This window comes from Lactuca serriola, chromosome 5 (genome assembly GCF_051521515.1).
Source record: "Lactuca serriola cultivar US96UC23 chromosome 5, Lser_US96UC23_V15, whole genome shotgun sequence".
In the NCBI taxonomy this organism is placed as follows: Eukaryota; Viridiplantae; Streptophyta; class Magnoliopsida; order Asterales; family Asteraceae; genus Lactuca; species Lactuca serriola.
In genome coordinates, this window is record NC_136412.1 from 357,092,469 (window position 1) to 357,115,935 (window position 23,467).

Sequence of the window (23,467 nt, forward strand, 5' to 3'; positions counted from 1 at the left end):
CCTAATTAAAGATCGAGATGCCATAAGGTTAAAAAAAAACTCATTGCCAGAAATCTGAAGAGCACATGCTATTTTCAACAAAGGTAGGGATTAGTGAGATGGGTAATAACAATACAAACGAAACTAACCTTTTTCTTCGATCGATTACTATGGGACAGAAATCAAGTTCCCCCAATTCAGAAAACCAACAAAACAATTAGTTCGAAGGAGGGGAGAAGAAATAAACACAATAAACAATCATGGCAAGACGGAGAGTAATTCTTTTAGAGGAAGCCATGACTCAACCTAACTATTGCCAAAATGAAATCCGATAAAACGAACTAATAAGGGCTCATTTCAATCAATAAATTGTGCAAAAAATTAATAAGTTATTTTTGGAAAATCAAAAAATCGATTATGATGATGTACGAAAACAAACAAATCATTATAAATTATTGAGGCTTGTGTTTAACACGGTGTACTTAAAACAAATCCGATAAAACGAGTAGGTGTCTTACATATAATTGTGCAAAAAATCAATAAATTCAAGTGGTATAAAAGAAACAAACCAAATTCAAGAGGTCAGTTCAAACAAAAACAAGATTACTAAGATAGAAATACAATCCAACATCAATACATAGGTCTCAACCAAAAAAACCGACATACCTTAACCAAGTATTGAAATCTAAAGTTTTTAGCTACACATGGCAAGGAACAATTCAAACAAAATAATGGAAATCGAAGTGTTTAACAAACTACAAAACAATCATTCCAAAAAAAATCAAGCATTTTAAACCTTCAAAATCACATTTTTCTGTATGTGGAACAAATTCTCCTTGAATGAATCCAATTTCCCCTTTTTACAAAAATAAAAAAAGTTTGCCAAAATAATTTGTTGGGGGAGGGGGACATGGTTTGTGTAAATAAACACAATCATGTTTTCTAAGTTCTCACGATATCAACATCGATTCAAAGTAGGATGGGCCAAATATGACAATTTTTGAAGAAACACAGTTTGGGTAAAAAACACGAGTTTGTTTTTATGTGATTTTTTTTTTGTATTTGATCTCAAAGTACATTCCCCAGTCTTTGAAATTCTACTTCGTTGTCTCATAAAACTTTAATATAAAGGATGCATAATCATAAATTTAAGTTTCTTTTATATAAATAGAAGACATACTACAAAATGGTCCATGTGGTATGCATTTTTTCCGAGTTTTGGTCCAAACTACAAATTTTTTGGATTGGTAGTCATTTTCAGCTAGTTTCATTGTTGAATTGGTCTCTGTTAAACTTGAAAAAGACTAATACACCCTTTTAATTTGTTAAATCAAATAAAGAAGGGGACTCACCTCTCTCTCTCTCTCTCTCTCTCTCTCTCTCTCTCTCTCTTCAAAACATACACAAACACACACTCTCAAGAATATACACCCATATGTAGGAGCATACACCTCCATCTTCGCCCATATCTATTCTGCCACTTTCATCTCCGCCAGAAATAGTTCCAAATATCCTCTGCAACCACCATGATTTCACAACTCAAACACACAAAGGCTGCTAAAGTGAAATGGGAGAGAGATAGAGAGACGGTGTTGCGAAAGTCTAGTCGTCTTCTTCGATTACCCACTGCTAGCACCACCACTTGTACCGCGACACCATACTCTTTTTTGTTCCTAATCCTTTTTTTAATCTTACTTAACACCAAATCCATCCTCTAATTTGGTTTTTGTGGATGTCAAACATGAGCCCCACCATGTTCAAGATAAGCCCTAACTTTTCAAAGTTCAAGCTCAATTTTCATCATATCTGCCATTGTTGTTTGAGCATCGGTTGTTTACTTCGTTGTTGCGTGGATAGAGGAAGAAACTCGACCGGGTGTTTAATTAATTGTAATGTGCTTTTCTAAGAATAAAGAGTGCCTTGTTTTTTCGACAACATTTCCGAATGAAGCGTTGAGCAAAAAGGCTTTGGCTGATATCCCTAGCACTAGGTTAGCGGATGTAACGTCCCAAAAATATCAAGAAAAAAGTTTTATTTTTCAATAACCAAAACCATTTAAAGATTTATTCAAAAGACAATCGGAGTATCATCCCTCAAATATAATCACGGAATCATCACGGAATCACTGAATCAGCATAGCAAAACATTGTTCCAAAATATAATCACGGAATCAGAGTAGCAAACATCTCTCAAATCATAAAAATCCAAAGGATGATGTGTACGATCAAGCCTTTACCTTCCCCCAATCATCCAAAGTATCTGAAACATGGAAATTCACAACTATCAGCAAAAACTTAATGATTCCACACAACAACATTGACATGCAATTACATTACATGCATATAGGGTTTGTTGGTTTGTGGCCTCAACACAACTACCCAGGGTGTGTTGACATGTCTCAACCCAACCATCCCGGATTTGTTGGTCTATCACATGAAGCAATACCACCTCAACCAACCATCCAGGGTTTGTTGGCCGCCCACCTCAACCTAACCATTGACATGCAACACATAACAATAATTACCAAATACATGTAAACATATCGATCTACCAAACTAACATATGTGTGTATAACACACCTTAATGGGCTAACATTGATGGTGGAAGGAATTCGGTTTCATGTGAGAATTTTTTTTGTTGATTACAAATAACTTAACAATCAGATTTAGTAACTTAACAATCAGATTTAGCTTTGTTGTCCTTCATCTTAAGTCACAAAATCCTTAAAAATAAAAAAATCTAATCTAATAATCTTTTTAGTTTGATGTTCATGATTATTTTTTCCAATTTGTTACCCAGGATCTTAATTTTGTTTTAGTTGTAGTTCAATTTTTGGGTTTTGGTTTTGATTATAGTTTGAGATGGTTTGAGAAAATTTAGGGTTACAGGATGAAAGAGAAAAAGTTGAGGGCAAAACAGTCATTTCACAGACATTTGTAACACCGTCAATATTTAGACAAACCTTGCAATCAAACTATACTTTATCGACCGCTTGTACAACAAATGAAATATCTAGATGAAAACCATAACTTTTGAAATATCACAAGGATAAAATTGTAAATTACTCTGCAAATAATAGTGGCATGTTACTTGGCAATAACCAAGATCAAAGTTGTAGAACGACTAAGTCAACAATATATCATGCAAAAAGGCAAGTGGTCAATGCAAGGTTTAGGGCCTTTAGGGTAGTTCAGTCATTATACTTGTAGTTTAGGTGGAAAAGTTAGTTGCATGAGAGTAGTAGAGATTATCTTTACATGTTAATCAGTTTTAGTCTACTTTTGGAAAGACACATCTCTCAAATATAGGAATGCATTCAATTCATATCCTGCTTTCATTCTATATTTCTTGATTTTCTATCAAACTTGTATCACACTCCTTACTTTAGAAACAAAAATAAAATACTTAAACAAAATATTGCGTTTTATTCTTTATCCATAATAGTAGCATACTTATACTTTTCTATCCATAATAGTGATGTACTTATATTTTATACCTATAATAACATTGCACTTATATTTCTACCCATAATAGCAACATACTTACATGTTTTTACAACTAGAAGCAATGTACTTTGTTCTTTATCCATCCATAATAGCAACAAACTTATACTTTTGCCTGTAGTAGCAACATATTTTCACTTCCCTACTAATATGGTCAAAAGTTTATTTGTAAAATATTGGCATATTGCTATTATTGGTAAAGACTAAAGAGATCTAAGTATTTTGCCATACTGAGTAAGGTGTTGTTTGTTTTTTCGAAGCGAAAATGATTGAAGTCTGTGGCCTCAACACAACTACGCATGTGCTGCACGGCACAACAATAAGTGGTCAAAAGTGGTTTTTTAGAAAAAACAAACAGCGCCTAAGGAATCATAAGTATGATTGATGCTTTTATCTATAAATAAATGCAAGTATGCTGCAATTATAGGTTACACATTGCTATTTCCTGAAAATTATCCTATAGAAAATAAAAAACATATGAGAGCAAAGCCAAATTATTTTGGTACAAAAGCAGCTTTTCTTAATTTATTTTTTTTATATGAATTACCTGGAGAAGGTTGGTGGGTAAAGGTACTTTTTTGGGCGCTATCATTTTGACCATGATTCTGACTTTGACCATGACCATCAACAAGGCTGTCACTGAAAAGTTGGGAAGTCGTCTCCTGGGCAAATATTTTCACAAATAATATGTTCACGTCTTCTGCCAATCTGAAACAAAAAAAAAAACAACTTATTATACGCAACAATAATTTTTAAAACATATATCAGATATCAGACGCAAGATGAACTTTGTTGGATATGAAGACATTGCCAAAATGATCATTTTCATAAATTAAAATTGCAGATAAATTAAATAAAGTAATTGCAGCCAATCCCAATCCGCCTTAAAAAATAACAATAAACTACTTAACATACTCTCCAATAGCTCCATCAAATACTTGTAATCTCAGAAGGTTTCAGATGCATACATATAGTGGAAGCAAATTGTTGATGTTATTTTTTCAGTATTTTGCATAATATATACAACAATTTCAGTGAGTTGAGAGAGTATAATACAGTAAACTTAGGCATGTAGACACAAAATTACCAATGTTAGAATCATTGATATTTGATATAAGTACTAATAATAGCAAAATGATAAGCCCCAGACTTTATTACCTCTTTATATTGACCACTTGTTTTTAAGTTATAACAATTCAACCCACGAAAAGACCACATCATGTGGCATTTCCTTTCCCTGATGTCCCAATTCGTTAAATAAAAAGTAGACTTTTTTAATAAATAAATAAAAAAATCGACTAAATAACAAATATCTTTTGTAAAGAATTACCATGTAGGCATACTAAATAAGTGCTCAAGGCAGTTTCCATGCAGTATTCAGCATCGTTAAAAAAATTCACATCATTACCTGAAGAAAATAAATAAGCACAAGTTCTAAAACAGAGGGGTATTTATGGAAATACACAAACATGAATGATTCAAGATTGCTCATTGTAAGTTTTGGTTGATTTTCACACCATATCTTTATCTCTAACCTGTTCAGACACACTTAAAAGCATTAAGAGGTAAAATTCAGCTTTTCTAATAACAATCTTTATGAGAAATAAAATAACATTGACTTAAGAGTGCTATAAGTTGTTAAAACTTAAAACAGCAAAAACCTTCATAGACCATCAAATCCTTATAAATTTATATGTTGCTTGTAATAGATGCCAACAAAAATCAAAGTCAACATTTGGACCAGTTTTCAGAATTTTAACAATGTTTCACATTTTAAGACGACAATGTTATAATCATAAAATGTTGCATATATTCTACAAAAATTCCAGTTTGTTGCGTATATAATAACTATTAAACTCTTCAACTTGTATTTAAATCTTGCAACTTCACATCAAAAGTACACTATAAATTTAGTAGTTAGACTACCTGTGTATTAATTACTTACACATTGTTATGAAAAGTTACCTCATCAGGAGTTTGCTCCTTTTATCACTATATGCATTCATAAACTTCTTCAGCTGGGTGTTATGCATAATCCTGAAGAACACCTCATTGACATCTACATAATTTGTACAAAAAACATGATGCATATTAGAAATGGGACTAATATCAGTAAATAACACCAAAAATAACAACCATCTGCAATCAAACTATTAGGGTACACATGATCTTTATTAATTCATGGTTTCATCAATTATGAGAACATAAATTTAGATTTATTGCATCAAGAACACGATGGAACAAAGGATCCAGATCTTTTTATGCAATAATCATTTTCAGAATAGAGAGTAAAAAACCCTTTAAACAAACATGTAGGAAAACTAAGAGAAAATATATTAGTAGGTTACATTTATAAAGTACCATGCTATAACTGTTTAGATTTTCAAAGTATAATGTCCAATTATGTTAACTTTTCCAAGTGTAATTAACTAATTCCTTATACACAATTTTTACAATAAAAGAATTAACATTTTTTAAAGGAAAAAGTTAAAACAATAATATCTTTATAGGTGAAACTATAACAATGTCATTTAAAGAATAATATGATAAATGATTGCGTTTTCAAAATATAATGTCTTATTAGGGAAAAAAATTGAAAATATAATGTTATATATGGCAACGATCGTTAAACGGGTTTGGATTTTAAAAGTAGAACGCATTAAAACTACAATGTCTTGGGTTAGATTTTGAAAATATAATGTTACAGTTTGGAGTATAATCAACTGGTTAGATTTTGATTATGAAAGTATAATGTTTTAATAACTGGTTTTATACCTTAGCATCTAAATAGTAATCAAATACAACATCCTACTTTCCTTTCATCTTATTAAAGCATTCTACAACAGAAAATCCACCCAGTTTTAGCAATAACATACAAATACAAAGTGATTTCACTGCTTAATTAGGTGAATTTTTTAGAGTATAAATCGGTATATTATTTAAAGTATAATTAATGTCACAATAAGATAAAAAAAAATGGAAGTACAATGCTATAAATGGGTAGAATTTTCTAAGCATAAAGCCCTTATAAGAAAAGACAAAAGTACAATGCTATAATTGGGTAGACATTTAAATGTATAAGGTCAAAGTATATGCGTTCTTGCCTGTAAGATATTATATCAGACATATTATATTTTTTAAAGTAAGGAAAACTAAAAGTGCTAAAGAAAATGAAAGTAACATGCTTAGTTTGTCATAAAAATGAAAGTAATAAGCTATTTTTGTCATAACAATGAGAGTAGTATGAGGGTAAACTAGTCAATTTTAAATTTAAACAAAAAAAAACATGCTAACTCGCCACTAAACTTTTTTTTGTCAATTTAAGACCTCTAAATGATGTTTATAACAAGGTCTCGTATCGATTTTGGTCCTTATTTTAAATTTTCATATTAATTTTTGGCTTTTATATAAATGTTTTAGAGACCAAAATCAATACGAAACCTTGAAATAAGGAAAGGTTTCAATTTTGGACAGATGGTAAAAATCAGAGAGCAGAGGGACCATTTTTGTAACTTACTTAAAACATTGGTTAACTAAGGGGGTGTTTGTATTAGCTTTTTAGCTTATTGCTTATAGCTTATTTGTGGTGGGTATAAGCAATAAACAATAAGCATGGGAATAAATGCTTATTAAAATTAGCTTATTTAGCTTAATAAGCTGAATTTTATCCAAACACTCAAATTAGCTTATTGTGGGAATAAGCAATAAGGACCTCTTTTTTTCCTATCCAAACACCCCCTAAGAGTGCAAAGTGCATCTTCTGCATAGGATAATCGAATTGGACTCTTGTTGCTTCCATGAAGCACATTTCCCTTTTTGCCCCCGGTTGGGGACTTCTTTGATTGGTTCATGGTCCATGCCACCACACTGAATACCAGTTGGAAATGTAGGCAACAGACCTGCATACCTAAGACTCACTGTTACCTTGCTGCAACATAAAGCTCCACACCTGTTAAAAGACCAAAATACCCTCAGTATATGCATTGAAGATTAAAAAAAAACATTAATTACAATAATTGCATTTCTTGTACATATCACCAGAAAGAAATGCAGGCTGCCCTTCAGGTGAAATCCATACTTTCTTAACATAATTGGTTTGGCTAAAATAAAAGGTAACAATAAGATGCATGTTCAAGCATCACAGCCGAATGAAGAACTATCAAGCATACTAAATAAGTGCCCAAGGTGTTTTCCATGCAGTATTTAGCATCTTTTTATAAAAATAAGCAAATCATTTCCTGAAGATAATAAATAAGCACAAGTTTTAAAACCAGAGGGGTATTTAAGGAAATACACAAACAAGAATCATTCAAGATTGGTCATTTGGCTTTCCTTGTCGGATTCTTCATTGTAAGTTTTGGTTGATTTTCACACCATATCTTTATCTCTAAACTGTTCAGACACATTTTAAAAGCATTAAGTGGTAAATTCAGCTTTCATGATAACAATCTTTATAAGAAAGAACATTGACTTAAGAGTGCTATAAGTTGTTAAAACAGCAAAGCCTTCATAGACCATCAAATCCCTATAAGTTTATACTTTCTTTTTTATGATGACAATGTTATAATCCTAAAATGTTGCATATATTGGTTCCAGGTTATATATTTTCTCCAAAAATCCGGGTTGTTGTGTATATAATAACAAGTAAACTCTTCAACTTGTAAGCAAATGTTGCAACTTCACATCAAAAAGACACTATAAACTAGTATTTAGTACCTGTGCATTATCAGCATTAAATCAGTTTCATCACCTTGCTCCATCTTAAGCTGCATACACAAAAAAATACACATCTTATGAAGGAGATATAATTACAAAAGTCTGTACATTTTACCATAAGCTTTTTTTATTTTTAAAAGAGATAATTAAACAATGAAAAAAGAGTACTTACACATTGCTAAATTCTTTTTACCTCATCAGGAGTTTGCTCCTTTTATCATTGTATGCCTTCATAAAATTCTATAATCGGGTGTTGTGAATAATCCTGAAGAACACCTCATTGACAAGCGGTATTCAGAATCAAACATGTACGAAAAAATAAAAGAATTTTTTTTAATAGGTTTATAATCCTGAACAACATTCTACTTTCAGAAATCTACCTGGTTTTAGCAAATGCATTACAAATACAAAGTGACTTCACTGCTTAATTAGGTAAAAAATTTAGAGTATAATGTCCTAAGAAGCAAAACATTTGAAAGTAGAATACTGCAATAGAAAGAAATGAAACTAGGATGCCATGAACAAAAGTAAGTTGTTATTGGTTTCAGTTAATCCTAAAAATAACTTTACACTTCAAGAAAATCCATGACATCAGGAGACAAGGGTGATGGCCCTGTTTGTCCTTTCATTTTGTCAAATACTAATTTGTCCCACATAACCTTGAATTTCTTACTCCATGATAAAATTCAACTGAGCCACTATAGCACACCAATATGATCTGGTTATATATGTACCTAAGGAACACATAAGATATATATATATATATATATATATATATATATATATATATATATAAAACTGAAATAAGCATGGATTGGGCAATATTAGAGCAAAATAATATATGATGAAACAAATGGCATTATCTGATGGATACAACTTAATTTCAAGATTTCCATCAGTAACATTTGCAATCAGGTTTCCCCAACCTTATCACCATGTAGGAAAAGGAATAAGTTCCACTTATGGTAAGCAAAGATTCAACTTTGATAGACTTGAAAAGAAAGAAAAAAGCACAAGTAAATAAGAAATAGAAACCACTTGTATAACATATTGTACAAGTGGTAAAACATCCAGAAACTGACGTTTATGCCCCTGTTGGAGTTTAGGAATACACCAGTTTTGTAAAACTCATATACTAATAAAATACTAAAATACACTTGATAGGAGTGAAACTACCTTTTTCTTTTTCATCATAATTTTGGCAGCAACCTGAAAACAAATATATAAAGATTTAGTAAAAACACAACAATACTTAACAAATATTTGAGAATAATCAAGAATCATACCTATGTATCATTGTGTAGATAGGAATACACCAGTGAGAATCAAAATCAACAACTTCCTGCCATTGAGATGTCTTCTTTATCCTCATCAGCAAACCATCCTTTATAATATAATCCTTGTATCATTGGTTGAGATCAAACTAAAAGACAAACATGTGATTCAGGTTTAGAGTTTAAGAAGCGAGGGAAGAAAGAATTATGTAACCTGCATTGTTGACCACTACATCAACCATCATCCCCTATTCCAAGAACGAAAGCATGATAAGAGGCTTAATAAGTTTGAAATTAGTATTAAAAAAAAAAAGAATGAAATACACTTAAAGATCCAAAAAACATAAATTTGTGTGTATTTTGTTTTTCGCCTTAGTAGCAAGTGAAACAGAATGAAAATCCCTGTTAGGAGTGCAGCCAATGGTGATCTTTGAGCATCTATCTGCATTATTAATGAACCATTAATTCAAAATATTTGGAAATTAAGTGCATCAGTGTAGATACCTGGTGATAAACTGCACTTCAAATCTTGAAAAATAATATCTGTAGTGACCCCTTGGTATTGACACATGAAATCAAACATGAGTTTCTCAAATTTTTTGCTTTGACAAAATAATAAATGATTCAACGATAATAATTAACCTCTCAGTGTGAATGGAGATCGATAACATTGTAGGCTAAAAGAGGCCCTTTTGTAGTACTTGCTGAAAGGGCGAAAACAACAATCCAAACCTGGTGAAAGAAACTCTGATTAAAAAGAGTAAATAAGAAAAGTGATACATATTTCTGAAGACAGACAACTTTAACGAGAAGAAACAACATGCAGTTTTTTTTTAAAGTTACAATACAAGTGGTGCAGTTTTAAAATCAGATCTTACAGGAAAAAAAAACGCCAACGAAAAGATGAAGAAGAATACAGGGTTTCTACTAGAACAATGAGAATAAATAGATTTAAAAAGAAACAACTACTCTTTCTATTTTTTCTTATCCATATATATAAAGTGGAAATTACACCATCTGAATTACAGAAACAAAAAAAAAAAAAAAAAAAAAAAAAAAAAAAAAAAAAAAACCCTAGAGAACTAAAATAAAAGGGATAAGAGAAAAACGAAAAGAATGAAAGCTTACAGCGATCTTGTCAATTGATTTGGATTGTAGACATGGTTGTGAGTGAGTGGCGAAGGATGGGGGTGCTTGGGTCTCCGAGAAGCGAACGCGGTGAGTCTCTCCGGCGGTGTTTGGAGAGCGGGATGAGTGAGAGTGACGAATGAAGAACGGTTCGTTTGTATATTAAGCGCCAAATACACCGACCCAAACTTTTTGACTTCCCAAATCCAACGGTTCGTTTTTAAAACCTTTTCCAAAATTAACAGCTGATTATACGAACAACATCACACACCGTTTATTTTTTCTATTTATAAAACAATTTAAGTTTATATTAATTTATTTAATATAAGAAGTTAAGAACCTTAAATTTATAAATATGCTTATTTATCATCGTTTATATTATAGTTTTATGAGCAATTTATAAATTTGGTCCTTATAGTTTGTTATTATTTAGATGTCGTCTTGTACGACTGTACCAAGGTCGGCGTCTAAAGAGAGTTTAATGAGTGTCCATGAATAGGATCTAATACTAAATCATATGGTCCAAATTTTTTTTAAAATATATATTAGACTAGGTTGAGTTTAGGCTCAATGAAGTTAGATTAATTCTTTGTTCTTTACCGGTCACAACAAACCCATGCAGGAAAGTATGCACGCATATCATTACTCCAAAGGGAAAATCAACTTAAACTTGGGGAAGTTAAAAAAATGTTTCGATTTCTTTGCTACTCCAGAGGGAAAATCAAAAATCAACTAAAACTTGGGGAAGTCGAAAAAAAAATGTTTCGATTTCTTTGCCGATTATGCAGATATTAATAATAGTTACTGAATTGTCTCCAAAACTAAATAGCAACGGTCTCAATCTTTGAATAAAATTAGTCAATTATAGAGGTTTGAGGTTTCTACTTTTGATTTATTTATTCTTTCTTCTCAAAAATCATAAGCAACATTTTTGAAAAATAGCTTTGAGTTCTTACAATCAAACAATCTTTTGTTTTGTTTTTTGAAAATCAGATTTTAGAGCTCCAAGTTTCGAAATCATAAGGTAAATGAAACGTACCAAAAATAAGACCAAAAAATTTTCATTTTTAAAGTAATAAAGCAGTAAACCATATCATTGTCACAAAACCAAGTTAATCGAATTTTATCAATACATTATCATCATCAGAGTAAATCACAAAATACGGGAACGAATGGTGTGTGTTCTGCAATCATCATGGGCTATTCCCTTTGAAACCAGAAGTGCCTGAAACATAAACAGAAAACCGTAAGCATAAAGCTTAATGAGTTCTCCAAAATACCACATACCATACATACATAGCACATAACGGGCCCCGCCCAATAAGTATAACAAGCCCCGCCCTAACTCACATAACGGGCCCCGCCCACATACAATTCATATGAACATAACAGGTAATGACATACAGAATAACCATCGGGCCCCGCCCGGTAAGCATATAAGCACATACACATACAAGTGTCACACAGACAACGAGTATTATAAGATAACAGATAATGGGTCGGCATTAGTGCCTTCGACCCGCTAAACATAATGAGGAAACTCATCTTAATCCGCTGATAATCAAATAACTGCTCGAACCGCCGAACCAAATAACCTCGCGCCAACTAACAATAAATACAATCTTAATCAATAATTAACCCGATAACCTAAAATACCCTTAGGTCAAACTTGGTCAACCCTTGTCAAAATCATAGTCAACGATCAAGGTCCAAAAGTTAATATTTCTTCCCGATGGAGTACGCCCTGCGTACCAAGAGAGTACACCCAATGTACTCTGATGTTGACTAATAGCGGGGGGTTGACCCCGTACGTGCAACATACCACCAAGTACGCCCAACGTACTCAGCCTAGTCCCAAAACTTCATTAAGAGCTTATTCCATTAAGTTCTTACATCCAAAAGTCAGATCCAAGCCCAAAATGATGTCCTAAGTCATAAAGTTTCCAACTTTATGACTTTTCATGGCTATCAAGTGCTTAATGTCCAAAACCCTAAGTTCTTATCTATCTACCGGTATTTATGATAGATTTGAAAAGTTATGACTGATCTATTTCTTAAGAGGCCCTATGCCACAATTATGTGGCCTTTGAGAGGGCGACTTCACGATAGGAGTTAGTAATTTCTTTTATGATAAAAAAATTTGTCAATATATTTATTATATATCATTGAAGATTGTGTTCAACTTGAAGTAACTATAAACATTGTAGATGGATAAATTAAAGTCAGTTTCAGAACGGGACGAGAATCTCATGACATTTATTTATGAGAAACCCATACCTAAGAACGTTGGAGGGACGGTTCCAACGGCCTATTTTGGTTGACATCACAAAAATCCCTTTTAGATGCTTTTAATACCGGTGTGTTATCTTTTTTTTTTTTTTTTTTTTGAACTAGTGAACAAGTGTTTAGATAGTAGATTATAGAAACACAGTCCATAGGTTCAACTAAAAACGAAAAATATTACACTGGTATTAAAAACATCTAAAAAAGAATTTTGTGATGCCAACCAAAACAGGCCTGATTGTACCTGTCTCTCCAACATTCTTAGGTATGTTTTTCCCAAAAATAAAGTTCGTGAAATTCTTTCGTCCCGTTTTGAGACATGCTCTTAGTTTATCCATCTACATGGTTTATAGTTACTTGAAGTTGACAATCTTCAATGATAAATATACCTACAATTTTGTTTTGTTTACATAAAAGTAATTGCTTACTCCTATTTTGTGAAGCCGACGAAGGTCGTTCTTGTGGGTAACACGCTGCGTAAGAGTGACATACATCCTTTTAGGAAGGACATCGGTGATAGCTTTTCGAATCTATCAGGTAGGTAGATAAAAGAATGACAACGTTATATACAAATCTAAAACCAACAACTGGTAGTAGTAGTTAGTTGAGAATGAGCCAAAGTGAAGAACCTCATTTTGGCTAAATAATTCTTAGCACAATCCAACGTCTTTTGTTCATTTTCAAGATAATCGTGAGCATATGGGTGACATATACCTGGATAGAAATCCCACAATAAAAATCATGGTGATAAGGTTAAAACACCATAAGAGGAGTTGCCAATGGATCAGTAAAAAAAACATCATGATTGTACCCTTAAATGCCAGAGATACACAGAAATTGGGAGAATTCTCCAAGCTTTGGCACTGTGGTTTCCCCTCCAAAGTTATAAAGATCTTTTGTAATTACGGTTGCAAAAGAGAGACTAGCAATACCCACATACTCAATGCATCCTCCCATCTAATAGAAGAATACGTAAACAATACAAGATGAAGTAAAAAAACTAGGTCAGTGAGATAGATAAAACCCTTGGTTATATATTAGCACACCGAATAACAATACAACTAAAGAAAACATATGTATGTCGTGTAGTCTCTATAAAATGAAACATAAAAGATGTGAAAAAAAAGTTTAAATAAATTTATCAAACATTTCAACAAAAAGTATTTAAGTAGAAATAATGGTTTATAACAAGAAACCTAACCGTGTAGTCACCAAATGTAACGCCTTCATTGTCAATAAGCAAAATAGAGCATCTAAACCTATTCTCAATCGGTTTTTGTCATTGGATTATTCAAGGCGTTTTGTGCATGGTCCGGTAGTTGTTGGCATCTCAAATCCAACACTCTTCCCATGTAACTATAAAAATAAAAATGTAAATTATTATAAATAAAAGAACACCGGTTTCTCAAACTTGCTTTGCACAAATGAACTTTATTTATAAAGGGAACCTCACATATAAACTTGCATAAAAATGTCATGTTTCAATAGGATTTTTTTATACCTCAAGACACTTGGCTTATGAAATTGCGGTTACTTTCTAATTAGTTGCCACAACTTTGTAATTCTACACAATTCATAATCTATAATTTTTGTATGGCCATTCTCGATTTTATTCACAATTTGACATATATGCTTTGTATCCTCCCATCTTTAATGGTGTTGTATATTTCATGCAATTACACGAGTATTAAGCATTTAATGGGTTTGGATTGAAAACCAAACCCATAAACTCCTTTTAATGAACTTTAAATGAAGAAGAGATAAATGTGATTTTTTTGATCAAGCTCTTTATCCATTAAGATGTTCTTATTACATTAATTTATATAGATGTTAAGAACTAGGGATGAACTTTTTAACCAAAAAAGTGAATTGCAACCGCAATCGGTTTAAACCTATTAGTGGTATTTGGTTCGTTTCCCGATTCCCCTAATTTATCATTTCGGTTCTTTTGATTCCGGTCCGGGTTAGTACCGAAGACCTTAGATAGCAACTTCCTAGTAGAACCGAACCAGAACTGGTTAATGGTATTCGATCTGGTTCTCGGTTCCCTAATCAGTTTTCGATTCTTTCGGTTCCGGTCCGATTCAATCAAAAACTAGTATTTAGCTTAAATAAATAAATGCTCTTATTCAGTGAAACTCATCTCCATAAGTTAACTTTACCGGAGGTCTTTAGGTGAGAATTCGATTAATTCTAAAACTTCAGTTCCATTCGTTATAGGGGGTTAAAAAGGGTGTTGAAAATAAGAATTCTAAGGATGTAAAAGAAGGTTATGGTGACTCTCACTCATCATTAGGCGATTCCATTAAAATATTGAGGAAGAGACGATGTTTTTCCCTTATTGATGAATTGACTGCTTTAATTGATGTTGGGCAAGCCATGGGTTAAGCAATGGAAGGATGTACTAAAAATATTTAGGATCTTATTAATAATCATGGAGGAGTTGAAGATTTCTCATGAATTTGCTCTTTCTGAATGTTTAAGGATTGGGGAAGGAGGGGAAAATTGCTTGGGTGAAAACCTTTTGTAGTAAACATCAAATTTCTTTTCTAACTTTATTAGAATTTAAGATGAGGCGTATATATATTGATGTTGTAAGGTTGGGGTAATCTTCAATTTGATTATGCTTACTCCTCTTCTAAAGGTCTTTCAGGTTGAATTCTTTGTATTTGGGATAAGATTTTTTCATAAATGCAAGGTGTATTCGGATGATCATTTGGTGATAGTGGTGGGTTTATCTAAAACTCGCCTGCTTTTTGTCTCCATTTATGCTCCTCAAGATGTCAATATTTAAAAGTTGATTTGGAATTTGTTGCTTTGCATTATGAGTAACCGGGAGGGTGAGACATTTTGATGGGGGATTTTAATGAAGTTCGGGTTGCTAGTGAAATATATGGTTCGGTTTCTCTCCCTCATGAAGCTAATATTTTTAATGATTTCATTTCTCATGCGGGGCTTGTTGATATTCTCCTTGGAGGATATTCTTTTACTTGGTCCGACAAAGTTGTTACAAAAATGAGTAAACTGGATAGTTTTCTCGTGTCGGAAGGTACTTTGGAGATATTTCCAAATTTGACAGGCTTTGTTTTGGAAAGACATCTCTAGGACCATCGTCCTATTCTTCTTAAAGAGATTTCTATTGATTATAGTCCTCCATTTAGGGTGTTTCACTCTTGGTTTTCTATGGATGGCTTTGTTCAAATGGTGGAAGATTCTTGGAATAATAATGGGATTTTCCATCCAAATGCTTTGGTGTTTTTTAAAAAGAAGTTGCACCATTTGAAGAAAACGATAAAGGTGTGGAGTTTTGATTTATAGAAATAATAAGGAAGGAGTTCAAAATCAATGTTTACTCTCTTTGGTTGATCTAGATTGAAAATTGATAGAGGAGAAGGGGAACCTTCATTGTTGGCTGAAACACGTTGCATAAGAAGATCGAAGACTTTAATCGTATTGAAAGGGCAGATCTTGCTCAAGAGGCTAAGATATATCAAGTAGGCTATTGAAGGAAACGAGAATTCCAAATTTTTTTCATGGTATGTTAAATAAAGAAACGCAAGCAGTTGGCAATCCGGGGCATGATGGTTAATGGGGTGTGGCTTGACAATTCTTCTTAAGTTAAATCGGAATTCTTGGATCATTTTAAAAGCCGGTTTGCTAAACCTTCTGTATCTCGTCCTCAGGTTCTTTAGAACTTCTACAGAAGGCTTTATCTTGATTAATCAGAGATGTTGGATAATAATATTTACTTATGATGAAATCAAGAAGGCGGTGTGGGATTGTGGTATCGATATATCTCCAAGCCATGATGGGTTTTCTTTTGGGTTTATTAGAAGATTTTGGCATCTTATTGACAAGGATATCATTCAAGCGGTTGTAGAATTCTATTCTTCCATCGAGTTTCCTTATGGGTGTAATACCTCCTTTTTAGTTCTTATTCCTAAGGTCCAAGATGCAAAGAATGTTAAAGATTTTCGACCTCTTAGCCTCATTGGGTGTTTATACAAGATTGTTGGTAAAATCCTCGCTAACGGGTTGTCTCTTGTTATTAAAGGTTTTTTTTAGTGAAGAACAATATGCTTTCATTGAAGGAAGACTTATTCTTGATGGTCTTGTTATTATGAATGAGGTGCTAGCTTGGTGTAAGGCGAAAATTACCACTCAGTTTGGTGGGACTTTTTAGACAATGTTCTTCAGTGTATGCATTTCAGTGATATATAAAGGCGTTGGATACGTGGTTGTTTGTATTCTTCTAGGGGTTTGATTTTGGTTAACGACTCTGCTATGGATGAGTTCATTTTTCACAAAGGCCTTAAACAAGGAGAAAAACGCTTTATGCTTTCTCCCTGCTTTGTTTATTTTGGTGATGGAGAGTCTTCATGTTGCTTTCCAATTCATTCTTGACTGTAATCTCTTTTCTGATATTAAACTTGGTATGAACTACATTATTACTATTTTTCATTTGTTTTATGCAGATGATGCAATGTTTATAGGGGAGTGGAAAGATCTTAATATTCAAAATCTTGTTATAGTATTTCATTGTTTTCATTTGGCTTCTGGTTTGAAAATTAATCTTCATAAAAGCAAACTTTTTGGCATTAGTGTTAATAATTCGAGCATTGAGGCGGTTGCTACTCGGATCGGATGCAATAGGCGGTAATATAAACCACATGGATTCCTGGGAAAGAGGTGGTGCAGACAGTTACTTCTAAACTTTCTAATTGGAAAGTTAAGACGTTATCGATAGCGGAAGGCTCACTTTAATTAAATTGGTCCTTGGTGCTATTCCTACTTTCTATATGTCGATTTACAAAGCTCCAAAAGGAATTTAACTAAACTTGAAGCCTTAAGGAACAAATTTTCCGTAGGGTGGAGGTGGATGAGAAAAAGTTATCCCTTCACTACTAGAAAAACAGCCTTTTACGACGCGTAAACAACGACACTCGGAGATTTATGTTACGCAAAAGAGAGTGACGTTAAAAAAGTGTTATCTCTTCAAAAAATTTAAGAATTTAGGTCGCGCATTATTGCGTGCCCTTAAATTAGTGTCTCATGTAAAAAAAATTAAAAAAACGGAGGGCACTTTATCTAAAAGGTGCGCCGTCTATGAATGTCGTTTTATATTTGTTTAAGAAACACGCTTCTCCTTAGAGGGAAAATGAAATCTCCAAATTTTTTAAACCCCCGCCTTCTTCTCCCTCGTCTCCACCCCCTAATCGAAGCTACCAGTTGAATAACCCCTAATCCACACCACCACCTTCTCGTCTCTCCTTCTCCACCAGGTTTTCTCTCATCTCTATCCTCCACCTTCTGGATTGTAAAGGCGTCGTTTTATAATTCTTTTACCAAACGCACATCCATTATCCTCAATTAAAAAAGGCATCCAAATCTAGGGCTTTTTTTTCATAAGATCTCATTCCACCTTACCTCATACTCACCTCTACACAATCGACCATCACCACCATTATCCTCAATTACAAAAGGCGTCCAAATCTAGAGCTTTTTTTCAAGAAGAAACCAAACGGGAATGCTCTCTGCAACATTCTCTACCTCCGCTCGCCCCACCTGTCGGCGACCTTGGTTCTTATATCCTCCCAGTTTTTTGCGTTCTTCTTTCAGAAATTTAATCGAACAAGATCTTGTGCTAGTCAACAAATTCTAAAGACGAAGCCAATATTGAAGAAAGTGAATGGGAATTTCATCCGGATGCAGTGGAGAAACCTTCTAAACCTGTAAGTGAAGGCGTAACAGAAGCTGAAGAGGTGGAGTCTTATATTGCCATTAGAGAAGAGCTGTACAAGAAGGCTAAAGAATTTGATTCCAAGATTATTGATTTTAAGACTGCTATCAGAAGACCCTACTTGCATCAGGTTTTTAACATTTTTTTTGATAATGTATACAGAGGCAACCGGGGATTCACCTATTCACTTCATCATACTTGTGAACTTTGAATATGCGTGGGTCCGAAGGGCTTCATATGGACGGAAAAGTGATATAGGATAACGAAAGGAATATAACTGTTAACAGTTGATCAAAATCAAAAGATACAATTGGTATTCTTTGTTTAGGTTTTGTTACTGCTTAATATATAACTTATGCATGTTAATTGCCACAGAGACGACAACCTTTAGGGTTTGCGTTAAGGTTGATTGTTACAGAGATATGGAAATTTTAATGAGAAAGCTTAATTGAAGAACTTATAAAAAGACTAGAGTGTAGAGTTTCCTTGGCTGATGAATGGATTATCTCTAATTATGTAGTAGGTACTCCACACTCAAACAAACACTGATATAGTTTCGTAGGCTTTCAAGTTTCAATATTGTATTCCTATTTAACATACTGAGTATACTCTTGCAAAAGTTGTGGCGACTTTTTTTTCTTCATGCAACTGTATCACAAATATAGCTAACTGGAAATATTATTATGATTAGGTTATCTAGTTCTTCATTTAGACCTCTACTTGTATTGCCTAGTTAAAATATATAACTTTTAGCACTTTTTGTGTTTATTTGGACTGATTAGATGTTACATGGTTGAGAATTTGGAACTGCTATCACCTTTGTATGGTTACCTTGGTTGTTCACGGTTGTTATCTTCTATACAGGTTTAAGATACAATCAATCACCTATTTACTATGGGTGATAGTGAAACAGTTGTTGCTCAATCATCAGCTATCCAAGAGCATCCATCAACTACAGTTAATAGAGATTTGGCTGCTTCTACATGTACCGATACCATGGATGTAGACAATGTCATTCCTCATGAGGATGATCGAGCATCCATCCAGGTAGTATCTTACTGCTGCTATAGTAACCCCCCTATGTTCTTTAGAGTTCTTGGGCATAAACTTCCTCTTTTTTGCTTCATATGGTGGCTTTTTTATATATATTTGTAGAAAACCATGTTACACATCACCCAAAAAACAAAATGAAAAGAAACTGAACAAAAAACTATGAGTTTTGATTTATGTTATAGATAATAAAGGGCATTTGATTACTTAATAGTTTTTAGAATCAGTCGGGAGTCTTTCCAAGAATTCAGAAAGTTTTCAAGAATCAAAAGCTACAGAGTCTTCTTTGCACTTTTTGAATAGCAACTAGCAAATCCCTTCTATCTTAATGTTCTTTATATAACTTATTTGCTGCATGAAATCTTTTCTTGATGCATAAGAATTTCATGCTTTCAGACTTTACTTACATGGTTGCTTTTTATATCAGGCATCACCCGAACATTGTTCTATTGCTTTTTATCGAGAGGGGTAAGAACTAAGAATTACTTTCTTATTTTATCTTTTTCTATTATTTTTTCAATCTGATAATTTATATATATTTAAAATGACTTGTGATATTAATTTGTCCAATAACTTTTGATGAGCATGTGCGTAGGGGTAAAACGGGAAGAGGAAATGCTCGGGCGATGGGCTTTGAGAGTTTCCTTGACTATGTTCTAGCCCTAGAAAACAAAGACACTCCAGAGGGAATTACATATCTTTTCTGATGTTTAGATCTTAATGGAAGAGGCTTCTTTACAACAGCTGATATTCACACCCTTTTCAGGTATAACTAATTATTATTAGGAAATAGGGAATTGAAAATTGGAAGTAAAGGAGGGGAGCATTTAAAGTTTAAATGTTGCCTGATATACCCTTCCTACAACAAAAAATAAAAATGAAAAATCTCTGCTTTTCCTACTTGTTGCATGCGAGACATGTCTGCAAGCCTCTTGACTATGAGATACATATTTTCACCATATATTAGTAATAAAAAAATAAAAAATTGATTTGATAATTGATTGGTACACTACACTACAGGGATGTGCACCAAAATTAAATTTATTTACTACTGGTGGAATTCAAGATATGTACAGGAGTGTCTGTTGCCTTTATAATTGGTACAGTGCTAACATGGAGGACCTTGGCATTGACATGTTTTAAATTAGTCTAAATTATATTTATTTACTACTAGTGGCATTCGTATGGATAAAGAAAATAAAAGGTGATGAATTCTAGTGTTCTGTTTGCAGGATTAATCCCTTGTGCTGTTCTATTAGTGGGACTTTTCTTTGTACCAGAATCTCCTAGATTGCTGGTATGTGAACTATCATGATTCATGAAGCTGTTTAATTTATCTTCAAGAAATTATGTTTGACATCATGCATGCAGGCAAAGATTGGAAGAAAGAAAGAGTTTGATGCAGCCCTAAGAAAACTTGGAGGGAAGGATGCTGATATATCTGAGGAGGCGGATGAAATCCAGGTGTTCATTTCAAAGCTCTCAACTTGTTTTCATATTTTTGTTAACGAATAAAAATTATAGAATTCTTTTTATGTGTTATCAATGGGGTCTTGAATATGTTGATAGGATTATATAGAAACACTACAAAAGCTCCCGAAGGCCAAAATATTCGATTTGTTTCAGAGAAGATATTTGCGATCTGTCACTGTAAGTTTATTTTCTTGACAACTTTTGTTGGCTACTTTAAAAAAAAGATTTTTATAATTGTAGTCTGAATCTTGTTTTGACCATACATGGTACTTTTTTTATTTTCTGTAATTGTAGTCTGAATCTTGTTGGCTACTTTAAAAAAAGATTTTTCTAACCTGCTCCTGGACGTGATTGTGCTATTGAGTTTGATCTTGGAAGTGGAAGCTATAATGTAACTTGCTATTGCTCATACAACTTTTGTTGGAATGTGAGTATCATAATTCATGCATTTTTATAAAAGTTTAAAATATTAGTTTATGTTTTTTCTATATAAAAGATAAAATATTTTTTTTGCTATTGTTGTAGTGTACAAAAGAAACTCATCGCCTTGTGGACTGTGAAACTGTGTCCAAGTGGATTATGAAGAAAAGTGCAGAGTCTGAAAATATGAATTGGTAAAGGTCTAAACTGCCCCTTGGCAGGTATGCTGATCAAATTGCTAATGCTAAATGGGAAGTTAAAGAACATGGAATGGAACGCAAAGGTGATTATTTTTAATTTTAGCACCAAATATTTAAAAATATCATTTTTTTATGTTAAATCATAACTATAACTCAAGGTGCTATATCTTTTATCCGCTGTTTGTAATGTTGATATGATAATATTAGTTAATAACATATTTATATAACAACTCTATCAGTTAGCTAAAACCGATTATGTCATTAATATATTAAATTTCATAATTATTATTTACTACATTAATGCTTTTAATATGTTCTTTAGTTGCTTACACCATCAGTTCTCATTGGTCGATTGGTTAATGCCCACCAACATTTCCTTGCACTAAGGATATCAGATTATCTTGGAATACACCAAGTTCTGTGATATTTCCAATACCAATAATAAGGAGGAATTACAATCTGGTGTTATGGAAGGAGTCAATCTCTTTGGGAAGTAATGGAGCCAAAAGAAGGTAGTCTACTCTAGGTGCAGTTTGTTATTATTCTATTGGTGATTTGAAGCATGGAGTTAATTCCTCCTGCAAGTGAAGTTACTTAGTTGGAATTTGATGTACATAGTAGATTAGATGCAAATTTATATATTGTAAGAAATAGAATTGTATGACATTAAATTTAAGCAATGGATTCTATTTTTTGTATATGATATTTTATTTTCTATTATAAAACATTAAATACAAATTTAATTAGAAAATAAGTAAACCTATAAAGATTATTTTTTTAAAACATTTAAAATTATGATACGCAAAAATGTGTGTCATCTTCATTTATGACATGGCATTTCTTGATAGGGGCTTTCTTAATACGCATTGCGTGTCATTAACACGCGCGTCGTAAGGTTACGACACACGAATGCGTGTCGTCTTCCTTTATGAAAGGGCTTTCCTTGATACGCATTGCGTGTCGTAAACGCGCGTCGTAATTGCGCGTCGTAAATGCACGTCGTCTATCTTTATGACAGGGCCTTTCTTGACGTGCATTTGCGTGTCGTCTGAGCCTTTTACGACACGCAATGAGCGTCGTAAAAGGCTGTTTTTCTAGTAGTGCTTGTTAGTTGGAAAAATATTCTAGCTCATAAAAATCATGGGGGTCTTGGAGTAAGCAGTTTGTTCGCTCTTAATCTTCCCTTACACTTCAGATGGGTGTGGCGTTTTTTAACTAATCCTTTGGCTCTTTGGGTTTCGGTCATTAAACCCATGTATGGTAATGTTGGTTATGTTGTTGTGACTACTTTTCCTAATAGAAGTTCAAATTAGGTGGATATAGTCAAAGTTGTGAATCAACTTAGTCTTGATGTGCATCCGTTACAGTTGTTCATTAAAAAGATTAGGGATAGTGCTTCTATTTCTTTTTGGGATGATTTGTGGTTAGGCGGTTTGGTGCTTGAATATCAGTTTCCTAGAATTTACAATTTGGAGAATTCTAAAGGTATAACGGTAAAGGAAAAGTTGAGTCATGAATCTATTTTGAATTGCCTTTGTAGACATTCTAGAGGAGGAGCTGAGAGTGTTCAATGGGAGGGACTTAATTCGCTAATTGAATATGTTTTTTTGTCTTCGACTCCTGATAGGTGGTGGTGATCTCTTTCGGGGATGGGGGATTTTTGTTGTGGCTTCAACTCGCTCTTTTATTGACGAGAAGATG

At 33.1% G+C, this 23,467-nt stretch overlaps 1 protein-coding gene and 1 non-coding gene across 9 annotated transcripts; one reads left to right on the forward strand and one right to left on the reverse strand.

The window, feature by feature from the left end:
- Nucleotides 1–1,994: 1,994 nt before the first annotated feature.
- Nucleotides 1,995–10,795, reverse strand: LOC145055631 (uncharacterized). Of its 8 annotated transcripts, none has more exons than XR_013685257.1 (13): nucleotides 10,601–10,795; nucleotides 10,115–10,204; nucleotides 9,977–10,015; nucleotides 9,687–9,914; nucleotides 9,485–9,621; nucleotides 9,375–9,407; nucleotides 8,392–8,463; nucleotides 8,199–8,248; nucleotides 7,390–7,431; nucleotides 5,448–5,541; nucleotides 4,813–4,890; nucleotides 4,030–4,190; nucleotides 1,995–2,238 (listed from the first exon to the last, which is right to left on the reverse strand). XR_013685257.1 is itself a non-coding variant. In XM_079003996.1 (12 exons), the coding sequence occupies exons 9-12, from the start codon at nucleotides 7,417–7,419 to the stop codon at nucleotides 2,204–2,206; spliced, it is 303 nt and encodes a 100-aa protein (XP_078860122.1). In that variant the 5' UTR covers nucleotides 7,420–7,431; nucleotides 8,199–8,248; nucleotides 8,392–8,463; nucleotides 9,375–9,407; nucleotides 9,485–9,621; nucleotides 9,687–9,914; nucleotides 9,977–10,015; nucleotides 10,115–10,204; nucleotides 10,601–10,794; the 3' UTR covers nucleotides 1,995–2,203. The 8 variants fall into 8 exon arrangements, 5 of the variants coding, with proteins under 5 accessions (XP_078860122.1, XP_078860123.1, XP_078860121.1 ...); XR_013685256.1 differs by having other exon boundaries at nucleotides 7,195–7,431; nucleotides 10,601–10,794; XR_013685255.1 differs by lacking the exon at nucleotides 4,813–4,890 and adding an exon at nucleotides 2,316–2,468 and having other exon boundaries at nucleotides 7,195–7,431; nucleotides 10,601–10,793.
- A 9,696-nt stretch (nucleotides 10,796–20,491) lies between these two features.
- LOC145056231 (small nucleolar RNA snoR104) lies at nucleotides 20,492–20,623 on the forward strand. Its single transcript, XR_013685762.1, has one exon. It is a non-coding gene; the product is annotated as a small nucleolar RNA snoR104 (small nucleolar RNA).
- Nucleotides 20,624–23,467: the final 2,844 nt, after the last annotated feature.

Coding starts and splice junctions, on each gene's coding strand:
- LOC145055631 (XM_079003995.1), bottom strand. CDS start 7,387: ATGCAGGTCTGTTGCCTACATTTCCAACTGGTATTCAGTGTGGTGGCA. Junction 5,542..7,194: donor TTTGGATAGGAAAAAAAGAG/GTCCTTATTGCT, acceptor CAAATTATGTAG/ATGTCAATGAGGTGTTCTTC. Junction 4,191..5,447: donor AGGAGCAAACTCCTGATGAG/GTAACTTTTCAT, acceptor TTTTTGTTTCAG/ATTGGCAGAAGACGTGAACA.